General features: G+C 40.2%; 1 protein-coding gene across 4 annotated transcripts in view; it reads right to left on the bottom strand.

Annotated features, from left to right (window-relative positions):
- srcap (Snf2-related CREBBP activator protein) overlaps positions 1-13522 on the bottom strand; it is a 28630-nt gene extending 15108 nt beyond the window's left edge. For 2 of the 4 annotated variants that reach the window (XM_030121496.1, XM_030121500.1), the window contains exons 1-16: positions 13301-13522; positions 11720-11796; positions 8157-11340; positions 7719-7760; positions 7126-7389; positions 6204-6389; positions 5872-6012; positions 3738-3927; positions 2490-2659; positions 2205-2298; positions 1906-1995; positions 1507-1680; positions 1129-1346; positions 817-994; positions 562-698; positions 206-375 (exon numbers count right to left, since the gene is read on the bottom strand). In XM_030121496.1, coding sequence (XP_029977356.1) covers positions 206-375; positions 562-698; positions 817-994; positions 1129-1346; positions 1507-1680; positions 1906-1995; positions 2205-2298; positions 2490-2659; positions 3738-3927; positions 5872-6012; positions 6204-6389; positions 7126-7389; positions 7719-7760; positions 8157-10949 — 4847 coding nt within the window. In that variant the 5' untranslated portion in view covers positions 10950-11340; positions 11720-11796; positions 13301-13522. Of the gene's footprint in view, positions 1-205; positions 376-561; positions 699-816; positions 995-1128; positions 1347-1506; positions 1681-1905; positions 1996-2204; positions 2299-2489; positions 2660-3737; positions 3928-5871; positions 6013-6203; positions 6390-7125; positions 7390-7718; positions 7761-8156; positions 11341-11719; positions 11797-12139; positions 12791-13300 lie in introns of those variants that run through there. The other 2 variants (XM_030121498.1, XM_030121499.1) reach the window with 2 other exon arrangements.
- Between the last annotated feature and the right edge of the window lie 410 nt (positions 13523-13932).

Raw genomic sequence — 13932 nt, 5'->3', positions numbered from 1 at the left:
ACAGCCAACAGACATGAGCCAAGAATTGATCATTCCCAGCTATGGGTGTGGATACATGATATTAAAACTGTTGACCCCATATTAAGTAACTCACTGGTGTGTTTAAGTTTGTTGACTTCAGATGTATACGTTTAAATTCTTAATGGTATTCCTTAATGTTGGCAACAGGAGGCATCAGTACAACTACAATAAAAGCACCACAGACCTGTTGAAGTTCAGAAGGCTCTGCCAGCGCTGAGACTTAAAGTTCTTGATGTTCTGCGCCTCATCCAAGATCAGGTAGCGCCAAGACTTGCGTCTGAATGCCTGATGGTCCTGCAGCACCAGCTTATATGACGTGATGCACACATGGAAAGCATTAGGCTTCGTCCAGCCCTAATAAAAGAAGAGTAAGTTTAAAATGTATGTTCTTTAAATAGTACAATTAAAACATACTGTAGATGATCTATCAAAAAATTACTTATAAGATTAACAATACAGCTTTCACTTTAGCATCAAGGAAAACATCCAAAAGCCTAGGATAAAATTAAAGAAATCATACCAAAACAACTGATTTGTTACCTGTCTCTTTAGCTTTCTTTCCTTCTGGCTGCCAAAGTACGTGAGAATTTTAAAACCAGGACACCAGCGCTTCAACTCCATCTCCCAGTTCAGCATCACACTGGTGGGCACAATGATGAGGTGAGGGCCCCAGTTACCTAAACATAATACATAAAAACACAAGTCAGCAGTTGAAAATATAAGAAGCCGCATCACAGTTAATTTACGATATTTAGCTTGTTTAATATACCACTAAACTGCTGCACAAGTCTTTACCTTTTTCACAGGCAAGGTGAGCAAGCAGAGCAATAGTCTGGATGGTCTTTCCCAACCCCATCTCATCAGCCAGAATGCCATTGAGCTTCTTCTCATACATCGTGACCAACCAGTCCAGACCAATGTGCTGGTATTCTCGTAATGTACCATGAAGCAGGAAAGGGATGGGCGTCTTAACCTTTTTAAACAGAGGCATAAAAAAGTATGTTTAGAATTGAAAAGTATTCCATTTCTCCTCTTACATAAAATAGTTTTTAAGATTGTAGATAACGACAGAAATAGTTTTTGACTTTTTTTGGACAAAAGACAGACCTTGGTAGTGGCCAAGGTGTAGCCTTTAGGCTGCAGGCTCTCTGCAGTAGCAGCAATATGACTAATTTCCTTCTTTGGCCGTGAGCCAGAGGATGTTGGGCTATGGTCTCCTTCCTTTAGCAAGATCTCCATTCCTTCATCTCCACAGTCATCATCATCACCTTCTTCACTCTGTTCATCTTTGTCACTGTCTTCTTCGTCACTGTCACCTGGTGAGTCTGAGTGAAAACAATTTAAGAGAGTCTAATGAGTGTAAAACTCTTCAGAAAATGGGAAACTTTTGCTTTTGAAAAGATAATTCTACTCTTGTCAGTTTGGAGACTAAAAAACACTCCATGTAAGATTATTTATATTGCCTGGTAACCATGTGCAATATACCTGAGGAGGAAGTGTTGCTTTCCGCATCACTCTCATCTTCTTCTGTCTCCTCCTCCTCATCCCCAGACACTTCCTCATCTGAGCTTGCTTTAGAGCCAGACACAGAGGGTGCCTCAAAGTCAGAGTTATATGCTCCTTTGTACTTCTCAAGCAGTTCCTCAATGCTCATGTCGCCTACAAGGAGAGAAGACATGTCAGGATACAGCTTTACTGCTCCTGCTTTTACACAGGGCTCCAACCTGACAGGAGAAGCATATACAATTGACTGCATTAAAATACCAGTTACATAAAAACTAAATAATAGAAACAATGTTTCACATATTTGTGTTACAAGTCTCAAGGATTTTAAAGTTTAAACTATGGTTTTGTACATTAAAAAAAATGGGAAAAAAGATCTACCTTCTTTGGCTAAGTCATCCAACTCTTCTGCATGATCTACATTTCCTTCTACCTTCTCCTGAGCAGCAATGGTGTCCTCCTCATCCTCAGCTAAAATGGAAGAAAACCGACAAAAACATTACTAGCATATAGTGTATTATTCACTTTTTTAAATGGATCCATCCTCAACTTCTTGACCAAGACAAGACTGCATTTTGAACAGGAAATACTGATTCCTCCCTTTTGCAATGAGTAGTTACTTTGTGGATTTAGGTAAAAGATAGGCATTTTCCCACAGAGTGAAGATTGAGTAACTTTACCATCCTCTTCATTGGCAGTGAATTCCCTATCCTCCTCTTCCTCCTCTGCTGATGAGGAGCTTTCATCAGAGCATTCTTCCTCTGACCCTGAATCCTGTGTGAATATGAATAGAAACATTCATGATATCTCTAAAGACATCTTTGTAAGTATTTGCACTAATAATTCAATAGTACTTTCCTGTTCTAAAGTTTAATCATAGTGTATTACCAGTGGAATCAGTGGTATTAGTACACAAATATTTATTTTTGGATGCCCATCTAGTCCAGTCTTGTTTACAGACATACCTGTGGCAGGTTGAGGGTGCTGAGCAATTGGTCCAAAGGTAGCATGCTCTCCTCCTTCAGCAGTTCGATCTCTCTTCGGTGGCTCTCAGCATCATTGCCCTCCTGCTGCTCCTCCACTTCTATGGTTTCCTCATCATCCTCCTCCTCACATGGAGGCTCAAAATCTCTGTCTGCATGAAGGAAAGAAATGCTTTTGTTCTAGACATGTCTTTCGCGATACTGTCAGACAGATTAATTGGATGGCAGAATAAATGGCATTTGGAATACTCTGCATCGGCCCCCGATTTTTCATTTTTGTAAAGGCCAATATACAAAAAAAAACTTAATGTAGACACATCTGCATTGTTGGACCTCCCTCCTTTTTTAAATTTAAAATATGTGCACTGCAGATAGAGTGTAGAATAGATCTACTTAAACCACCAGTGCTGACAGGAAACAATGAAAATGCAGACACAAAGGCATTACTACACTGCTGTTTTATGTTGTAAAAAAACCATGATATCAGCATTGTATATCAGCCACTTGCCACCCTGTTCTGCTCTCTAAAACTAGAAAAATACACCTTGCTGTCACTTAAGTGCATTTTAATTGTTTACACAACATTTTTGATTGCCTGATTTTGATCTTATCATCACAAAGAAATAACTAGTGGAAACTGTATACAGGAATAGTCAGATATTTATTGGCCAAGTAGCTTTTGTACCTTAGCATCACACTTCTTGTCAAACAATAAAATAAAGGAGGGAGTAACTGATAGAGCAAAGCATGCACTTCCTCTGATGACGTGGACCTTTAAACTAGGATATTGTTCACCTTAATGCTTCAGACAAACTGTCACCATTAGCATGGGCTCCAGGCAAGTCTGGCAGGTTTGGCAAGTATGCAGGAAGTGTTGAACCACCAAATGTTTCAATGCAATGACAAATGTTAGACTAGTGATCCTCAAAGTCAAACCAATATTTAAAATTTTTATTTTAGATCAATGGGAAAAAAAAAAAAACATTTTTCCAATAGAAAACAATCAGTTCTCTTAAAGATGTAATTACCTAGACAGAAACAGCTTTTTGTTTCAATAAAACATCTTACCTATGTGAAAACCTTCAATGATTCAGTCAATGAGTAGCTATGACAACGTTCCTATCTGAACCAGTAATTCAACTTTGAAAGCAGTCTCAGTTTGATAACAGAGACAGTAAGCCTCATTCTAATGTGCAGGTATTGTACATAAAAAAAAAAAAATCTTCTCACCATCCTCATCAACAGTAGCCTGAGATTTCTGAGGGGTCACAGGAACAGTTTCAGTGGGCCTGGTGGGTGCAAGAGACTGACTGAGGAGATCAGAGTACTTTTCTGTCTGGCCAACAATAAAGTCCAACTGAAGGTCCAAAGCCTTTTTCCTTTTTTCCTCCAGCCTTGACTGCTGTTTGTACTGCACCACCTTAAAGGATATAAGATAAAAAACTGATTAACTTCATTGGCATTTTAATGGGTATATAATAATAACATTGTTGTTATATCAATACACACACGTGTGTGTGTGTATATATATGTATATATGTATATATATATATATATATATATATATATATATATATATATATATATATATATATATATATATATATATAGAGAGAGAGAGAGAGAGAGAGAGAGAGAGAGAGAGAGAGAGAGAGAGAGAGAGAGAGAGAGAGAGAGAGAGGAGAGAGAGAGAGAGAGAGAGAGATATGGCCTGTAACAGTACACAAAATTTTCGGTTCGGTACGTTTTCGGTTTTCAAAGCCACCGTTTGTTGTTTTTTTTTTTTTTTTCGGTTCAGTACGGGAAGAAAGAAAACCCCTCAAAATGTTTATTAATGCATTTATGAATTTTTTAAGATTTTTCCCCCAATTTTTGGAGACAATAGAATATAGAAAAACAGGAATAATATAATTCTGCTGCTACAAATTAAATAGAAAATAAAATAAATTATTAACATTACTAAATGTATTTTAAACATTAGTATTGCACTGTTCCTTGCAAGGTAGTTTTGAACAAACAAGAAAAATCTAATCACAGTTCTGTCAGTTCACATTCTGGATAAAAATAACAAAAAAATTCCACATGAAGTGCAACATTAACAAGAGGGTAAACTGGTATTCTGTTTGAACAAACTGAAGAGAAACTTTGACAACACAATGAACCAAATTATTTTAGGACAGAACAAACTGTGTTGTGTGCCTGTGTGCACGGGGGATTTTTTTTTTTTTTTCGTTGGAGCCAGGGGATGGGGGGTACACAGTTATACACCTGGGGGTGCGGTCCATAACTAACGTAACGAACACTGTCGTGAAACGAAAGTGAAACTTTACGTACTTTCAATGTTCTATTTATTCCTCTATTATACAGCGTGCGTGACAGACATACAGACAGACAGAGCTAGTTAAGTGTTTTAGAACTACCGTAGTTCATAGGGGCCAAACAACGTCTGTCTTATTAACGTCTCTTTCCTCGTTGTTGTCTTTCACCGGGACCTGAACTGATCCAAACTGGACTGTACTGATGGCGGAAGGTCTTCAGTCTCTTCCTTGCAGGTTCACATCATATTTGTTGTTTTTTTTTAACCTTATATTAGCTGATATTTCATATTTCGGGTCAATGTGTGTGTCCTTCCATATGTCCGTGTGAAACTTGCGTGGATTTAAAGTTCCGCATCGAACGACGTCTTTCATTCCTTTTTCTTTTCCTCAACATACTGTGCCATTTCGGTACAGCTGTGTACCAAACCGAACAGGTGTGTACCAAAACGGTTTGCTTCAGTATGTGTACCGTTACAGGCCTAATTTTTATATATATATGTCACAGTAGAGATTGAAATCCAGTAGGATTCGTAATCCTACTAGGACAGATAGGAATTTGATAGGAATTTTAGTTTGTCCTAGGACAAACTAAAATTCCTATCTATCCTAGTAAGATTACAAATCCTACTAGGACAGATTGAAATTTTAGTTTGTCCTAGGACAAATTGAAATTCTACAAGAAATTAGGATCTGAAGATTAACCCTAACCCATAGGATTTCAGTTTGTCCTAGGACAAACTAAAATTTCAATCTGTCCTAGTAGGATTTGTAATCCTACTAGGACAGATAGGAATTTTAGTTTGTCCTAGGTCAAACTAAAATTCCTATCTGTCCTAGTAGGATTACGAATCCTACTGGATTTCAATCTCTACTGCGATATATATATATATATATATATATATATATATATATATATATATATATGTGTGTGTGTGTGTGTATGTGTGTGTGTGTATTCAATCAAACCTTGACTGTACCATGTCACATTCAATAGATTAAACACAACCAGAATGTTTTGTTTGCTTAGTTTAGTGAATCAGCTGTACCTTCTCAACACTACTCCAGAAAGCCCGTACTTCCTTTGCAATAGAAGAAGCAACTCTCCTGATTTTGGCATGTTCATCTCTCTTTGCCTTTTCTTCTTTTTGCCTTAGCTCTTCATGATGTCGCATAACCATCCGTACTACCTAATAACAGCAAATACAACACAGAAATGGTGACAAAAGAAGCTCTTTTAGTATGAAGTCAGCAAAAATATACAGTACCTGATGCTACACAGCAATAGCTAAAAATACACTCTCAAAGTATCAGAATTTTACGATTCTAACTATACATGTTCAAAATGCTTTTTTTTTTTTTAAATAATTCAAGATCGTACCTTTCTAGCCACCCCTCTCTTCCACCGTCTCTCTTGGGCAAAGTCTGCAGAAAGCCATTGCATCTCCTCACACAAATAGTCCCAGTGAACTTTTGGTCGAGGTGGTTCTGTCAAGCGAGTGAGACGCTTCATTGACCAGAAGCCTTCTCGCTTGAGTGCCTGAGTTCGATGCTCTATGTCCGCTTCCTGTTAGACACAATAACCACTCCACTCAATATGTGTCTGCCATCATATTGCAATGACCCAAAAGTTCTGCTGTTGTAGAGCTGTTACATATACTGAAGTGTCTACAACCCATTGCAGTTTCTACAAATACATAAAAATGAAAGAAAAATTATACTGATCAAATCCAGTCAGTTACAAACAGTAAAACACCTCCCAGCTCTGTTTGCAAAGACTAGAAATGGACAGAAAAGAACAAAAAGAGCAACTCAAATTCAAAAATAACGGAGAACTTAAATCAGAATTAAACTACAAATGAAACCTTGATTTACTGATCATTTTGCAGTAGCATGATGAACAACAGATTGTAGAACACCAATTTATATAGTAATTGTTTCATCACAATAACATGCATACTTATTTTATTATTCTAAGAAAAACATGCCATCAGCGTACTAAATGACACCATCTACACAGGGGCTATACTCTCTGCCATCAAGCCTAAGTCAGAACATGCGGTTTTCAACTATTTAATAGGTTTGTTTTGGCAATTTCAATTACTGAGTGCTGAATTTATTATTTCTTATTCTTAGCAGTCTGAAGACAATGGGTAAAACTGAAGGAAGCAATAGACAGCCTGATATTCAAAAAAGAAAAGAACTGTGTGGAAACAGTTTTAGTGTAATGTGAATATTTAGTGGGTCAATAAAGCCATGTTATTAATAATAATAATAATAATAATAAATATAGGCATACTTACATGTTTAGCTAACTCCGCCATGTCTGTGTGACGCTCCCCACGGGATCGCTGAGGTGTACTCTGATCTGGTGGGGAAGAGGAGGAACTGTAGCCAACAGAGGAAGGAGAAACGAACTTGCCATGCGGACCTCTCAGAGGAGAAGCCTTCTCCCTTCGTGGGGTAGACCAGTCACCGGTGGATGATTGACCAGGGTAGGAAGAGGACGTTGATGGTGAGACGGGGGAGGAGTTCACTGCAACCCTGTCTGCAATCCACTGTCGTACCTAAAAGCCAGGGATGAGGGACGAAAAGAAAATTTAGAAGGATATCTTAAAATGAAAACACAGAAAAATATTCCCAAATGACATCCTATGCGTGAAACTGGTTATAACAAGCCTTAATTACTAAGCAGCAAATCTGAACATGCTTCAGAATTACAAAACTGGTCATCAACCATTGACTTGTTCAGAACTTCCATCATTAGACAAAAGTCAGAAATATCCTCCTCAAGTCAAAACCCTCTCATTAGTATGAATGACAGTGGCTGACAAAGATGCGCTTGTGGATATACTCCTAAAAGAGCCTATCTGGGTGTCTGACAACCACCACTTACCTTATGGAACAGTGCCTTTTTGTCTGTCCTGCTCTGCCCATGCTGGAAAACACACATGGCTTAGCATGCAGCCAACTTAAAAATAACTAACTAAATAATAAAAATACTGACTAGTCACATTCAGGCTTTCTACATGCATAACTGGTAAAATCATAAAAAGAAACCATAATAGACATGCCAGCACTAGTTTATGAGAAATTAAACAATATTCAAGTGTAACAGTTGACAAGACGCAGAGTTAAAGACTTTATTTCTCAACATAATTTCCACTTTGCTTGCTTCAATATAGCTGTTAAATACTTGTTCTCATGATGAAAAAAGATTTTTAACTCAACTTCAACAATCTTTCCGCCTGCAGAACAAATGAACATTATTTTCTTGCACTTCGATACAATGCTCTTATACAATTATTTCCGAATCTCTATAAAAAAAATGTACCTTGTGTGGAGAGCTGGGGGATGCCAGATCACATTCAGTTTTCTCAGTCTCAGGGTCTTCGTCACTGCCTTCCTCTGCACTGCTAACCTGTCCTGGAGTGGCCTCCTGTGGTTCGGTTTCTCCAAGTGTCTCGTCCTGCTCCATATCCTCACTCTCTTCCTCAACAAGGAAAGAGTCAGGCTGGTTGAGAGAGTCATTTGAGGTCATGGAAACTATAGCTGTACTTTCCCTTTCCAAAGGTGCAAGGACTACATTAGCACTGTGAGGTTTACTGGGTGGGGAGGCATCTGTATTGTCTACAATTTGAGATTGAGGAATTGTTTCACTAACAGCTAAGGCCACCGTGTCAGATTCACTTTTTGAAGTTGCGGGGGTGACAGATGCAGTTTCGTGAATTTGGATTGTGACCTCACTGCTCATAGCAGGCTGATGTATTTGAATGTTGGGAGCTGTTAGAGAAGTTTTACTGACAGAGCACTGCGTCTGAGTCATAGCCGTACATCTTGAGTCTGCTGTTGAGACAGTCTGGGAAAGGCACTCTTCAGACACTGTACCAGGCCAAGAGCTGTGAGCATTGGCCAGGTTGCCCGCTGCATTTTGCTCCTTTGACATCTGTGCCAAAAGGGAGGGCGGATGTTTTAAGACAGGAGTCACTCCAGGTTTAAGGAGGAGCAGCTTTGGATCTATCTTACCAGCAGGTGGAGGAGAGCAGAAGGTATCTAGTGGAGTTTCTGTGGTCACAACATTTTGAATATTCTGTAATGGAGCCTCTGTCGAAGCAGTTTCTTTGGTCTCTTCATGTGAAGAAACACAGTCCTCAGGTTTTGTGGCACTTACAACAGTGACTCCTGAGGACTGTTTCGGAGATGGCTGGTTTTCCACTACCAAATCATGCAGTGAAACAGCTATGGATGAGTCCATCCCTGTGTTCTCACCAGTAACTACTTGCACTGGGGATATGAGTGATAATGATGTTACTTCTGCTTCCTGATTTAGAGGATCTATTTGATTCACAGGAGAAACACTCACATCTGTTAGGTCTGTGACTGCTGCACTAGCTTGTGAACGAGGTGTCACAGTTTGTGCACTGATGTCTGCCTGCTCGACAGTGAATGAATTAGATGTAAGAGCAGCTACTTCAACTAAACAAACCTCACTTGAGTTAGCAACTTCAACAGCCTGGGTAGCATCTAATATCAAATGCTGTCCAACAGTTGCTACACTTGTGTTTTGCAAGGACAAAGTATGGGAGTTATTTTTAGAGCAAGTCTGAATTTGATTTGTATCCAGCGATGATGGTATGGGCTGCTGGGAAATTATGACACTGTCATTTTCGTTAACTGTATGAATAGATGTTTCAAGATGAGAATCTAGGTCCTCTTTGACAGTGTAATCATCAGTGTTGTCGAGTAATGCATTGAATAAGTTCACCTCATAGCCTGGGGAGTGAGGTATCTGTGAACTACTACTGGCACATACCGTTTCCTCAGCAACCTCCTCCACCAAGCCACAAAACTCATACACTTCCACAGCCTGTGACTCTAAGTCAATATCAGTCTGTACAGATTCCCCATACAGCTTTGCTTGTCCAGTAGAGAGTTCAGTGCTCAGTTCATTGACAATGGCAGCTTCACAAACACTGCCATCTTCCTGCTGAAGCAGGTAACTTGGATTCAAATGCATTTCTGACCAGTGCCCACTTACAGGACCCTCCTCTCTGACAACCACAATTTCTTGAGCATCAGTAGAATGCACAAGCTGCGCAATCAATGGCGTTTCAGTTGTGGGAATTTGGTCAGAGGAGCACGATGTTCCTGCTTCAACAACCTGGTCAGTCTGCAGTGACACTACTAAGCCCGTTTCAACCATAAGAGGGGAAGGGGATGCTTTTGACAAAGTCTCCTGTATGGAAGAGCACTCTGGCTGCATTGTAGCAGCACTGTGAAGTTGGTTGATGAGGTGGCCATGACTAACATTACTCTCCACTTGCACACCTTCATTGCGATGGCAGATCATTTGAACATTAACATCTCCTCTGTCACATGTGGTGCTTGACAGTGAGCTTGTGTTAACAGGAGAGGAGCATAATCCAGAAAGCATTTCTCTGGTCTTAGAGGTCTTAAGTACTTCAGCTGTTGGAGGCGGTGTTTCTTTGTGAGAAGTGTCAACAGCCTTTTCAACATTCTCAAATATCTCAAGAGATTCCACTGAATTTGTATTCTGTAGTTCTCTGGCATCAACAGTGATCTCCCTGACGATTTTAGCTTGTGATTTTGACAAGTCAGTTTGTTCCCTCTCGTTTTTGTTAAATAAGGGTAAAGTGAGAAGAGGCGAATTTGAGTTCTGGCGACCACCCTCTTGCTCTGCAGGGTTTGAGGATGGGGTTTGGCTGCCAGGTTGTTTGTGGTCAGTTTGCTCCATAGCTCTAATTTCTGTGGTGTCTTGGACTTTAGATTCAACACTTGATTGTGGGACAGAAGGAAATGAAGCTGTGAAACAGATTTTAGATTGGGGTTGTGAGATAAAATTTCCGTCTGTGTGCTCTTTTCCATCATGTTCCTTGTTGGCTCCAGTCTCTTGTCTATATTCCAACGTGACAGATTTTTTCTCTTTTGACCCCGTGAAAACCACAAGTCCATCAACCTCTTTTGTTGGTTCACTCTGGTTTGTCTGACTATTTGAGTGGCTTTTCTCTTCATTTGTTTGTGACCCGTATTGCAACTCTTGCATTGTGTTGCTGATCTGTATATTTGAGGATACAGGATGGCAAAGGGGTGTTGGAATCCTTTGCATTTCAAGAGAGTGACTACAGTCCTCGGTAAAGGATGTTGACAAGGTTCCTGCAATGTTAGCAACACTCTCCGCAGTAGGTCCTGTTTCTGAAAGGTTGTCTTTTGCGTTGATCGGGAGAGTCTCAGGCAAGGTGGATGGGGTGTTTTCTCCGTGTTGAGGAACATAGAGTCTTTACCCTCCAGCAATGGCACAGTGGACGGACTGGTAAAAGGAGGGACTGGGTGGGGGGCAGCTGCGACCGGCTGCGGGGCATGCCGAGGTGACACCCCAGCCACATTCTGTGCAGCCTGGGGGTTGCCACCCAGCACATCCACAGCCGGAGAGGCACGCTGCCGCACCGCCTCCTCCCCAGAGCTTTGTTCCTCTGTGCTGCTCCGGCCACACACTGCACCTGCAGGGGGATAACAGGTGGTTAACAAAGTGTTTGACTCATGCATATTTTATTGAAAGCTAAAATATGAACAAAGAATAGAAAATAATCTCAGCACAAATACAAACTCTAAGGGAGACTGTGTCTGTTTTTTTTTTCTCCCAAAATGCAGGACATGGTATTCTCACCACCCACTAGCCATCCGACTCACTTGTTTTTTGTTTTTCAGGAAAATAGCCATGGTTCACCACTACTTCTAACATAAAAAATAATCTTAACCAGGGTTTCATGTGACAAAAAAAACCAAGTCAAAGCCTTAAATTTGATTTAGCTAAGCATGTCACAGCTTTTATCCGACACTTTTTAAAGTGGCCAATACCTGAAAGCAACAATTTCTCACCTGTCTGTGGTGTGAGACACAGATCTTCTGTGCTTTCTACTTCCAGGATGCTGAAATTAGGATCCCCTCCACATATTCTGAAGAAGCAAAAAAAAAGGAACGTTAGTAACTTTATTACAATGCTCTATCCACTTCACAAATGTATTCTAAGTTATAATATAGCAAAACAGTAGGCTTGCAACACTACACTGATATGTTCATATTATTGGTTATGTCTCGGCATGACAGTAATAAAACCTGATGATTTTCATTAGTTTTCCAATTAGTAAACAAAAATATTACAATGTGTGGGGTGAGTAACATGTCACGTCACGAGAACAGCATCAACACGCAGATGGCTAGGCTAATCAACAAGGTGGCCAGCAGAGGATGGTATATTTTGTTGCCGTTGTTAACGTCTTTAGGCAGTAAGAGACATACTCCCAGAAGCAGGACAAGCAGGCTGCTCCGTTGGCTAGCTCCAAGTTGCTTTTGCTGCAGTCGCCACAGGAAGATGTTAAGAATTCTGCAGCACGCGCTCTCAAGCTAACAGCCGGCGACCAAGAGCGCGGGCCGCCAGTCATTCATTTTAGACACCTAAATACAACGTTTATTCGTTGTGGACAGTGATAACCATCGGTACTTGGAGATAACGTTATCTCACTTAGGAAATTGTGTCTTTATTCACGAGACGTGCGCCGGCGACGTAAATAAGATAAAAGATCAAATAGATGTCGTCCTCGTATTCTTTCTCGAGAGTGGCATTAAAACCACAATATTAGAATAGTCTTCCACGTAAAATGGCAAACAATTAAGTGAATAACGTTAGCGCCAAACGTTGCCGGTTTGTCTGGGGTAGTTAGCTGGGTAGCTAACGTTAGCTTTTACAATAACACTGCTTGGGTGGCACTACAGGAAAGCCTGCTAACTAGCAAGCTACAAGAGTTAGTAGGGTGCGTTCATTGGATGCGCAGGCGCCCCATCCCACCCGCAGTTATGTAATACCCTGGCTCAAAAAGCCCGTTTCTGTCGCCACATTTTATACGTTTACTCATAGTAAGACAAAACAACTGAAAAGTCGCATTAAAACCCGCTTCTGCATGCGCTACAGAAGGGGACAATCATTTGTGACGTCACTGCGTGGGGTCAAATCTCTTTATGCGAAAATAAATGCATTAAAATTATTCAGTTACAGGCAACGGAAGCGACTGTTTTCAGGTCAAAAATATGAAAGAGCAAAAAAATAATGTTACAAAGTTCCATATAAATTTTGCAATGATTATACGGGGGATTTAGGGGGGCACAGTACCCCACGGTTGGCTCTTATGCAGTGACGGATAGAAAATACTGGTTCAATTGTCGTTAAGTTTGTTTAACACGTTTTTAATGAAATATGTTCCATGTAATGGCTTTGCATTTCAGTGCTCTGTCATGTTCCACAATACTGTTAGTATATTTCCAAACAGTACCTCCAGAAGATACAACCAAATGAAATGCAATCTTTTTGTGTCCTTTCGTTAGTCGTTACCCCCTTCAAGTCCCCCATTACTTCCTCCTTGCCCCCCCTCCCTCTCAAGGCCGCCATCTTAAGTTCCCACCTACCTGAAATTTCCGACCAATTTTCTTTTACTAAATTCTCGTTGAAGGAGCCGTCATCCGCGTAAAATCGTACTCAATCCGTAATGCTAGTAATCCAAACTGTCTCCCGGTACCCAACGAGGTACCACTAGGTCTGTAGGAAGAAGTTAAAATACGGACCGGGAGAGACTGGGTTTCGGCGCAGAATGTAGCGGTCGCGGGGAGGAGACTTTACGCAGCGAAATGGTGGAGTATCGCTGCTGCTGACAAAGTACAGAACAGTGAAATCTCGCGAGATAAGCCAGAGCGCGCCACTTGAAAATGTGATACTTCTGATACTTGACGTGTTTAGACATTAGATATCTTTATATTACTTCGTTGTAAATCACATCTGTCCAAAGAGCTCCGTTTAATAGATTTTTTCCCCCGACTGTAGCCGTGTTTTTTTTAAGCTGCAGAAATGTATCACCTTCACAGGCAACAGTGTTGTATTTTAATTACTGTAGTAATTTTATTTGATCTATTTGGCTTAATCATGGAATACTTTCTTTCCTTTCTTCATGAAAAAAATGTTGGGTATATTACTGCATACCACCAGCATAGTTTAATTTTCATTACTGATTCTTAATGATGGCGTACAGTATATCCTTACTTAA

This window comes from Sphaeramia orbicularis, chromosome 19, assembly GCF_902148855.1.
Source record: "Sphaeramia orbicularis chromosome 19, fSphaOr1.1, whole genome shotgun sequence".
NCBI classification, from domain to species: Eukaryota; Metazoa; Chordata; class Actinopteri; order Kurtiformes; family Apogonidae; genus Sphaeramia; species Sphaeramia orbicularis.
This window is presented reverse-complemented; position numbering and strand designations above follow the sequence as displayed.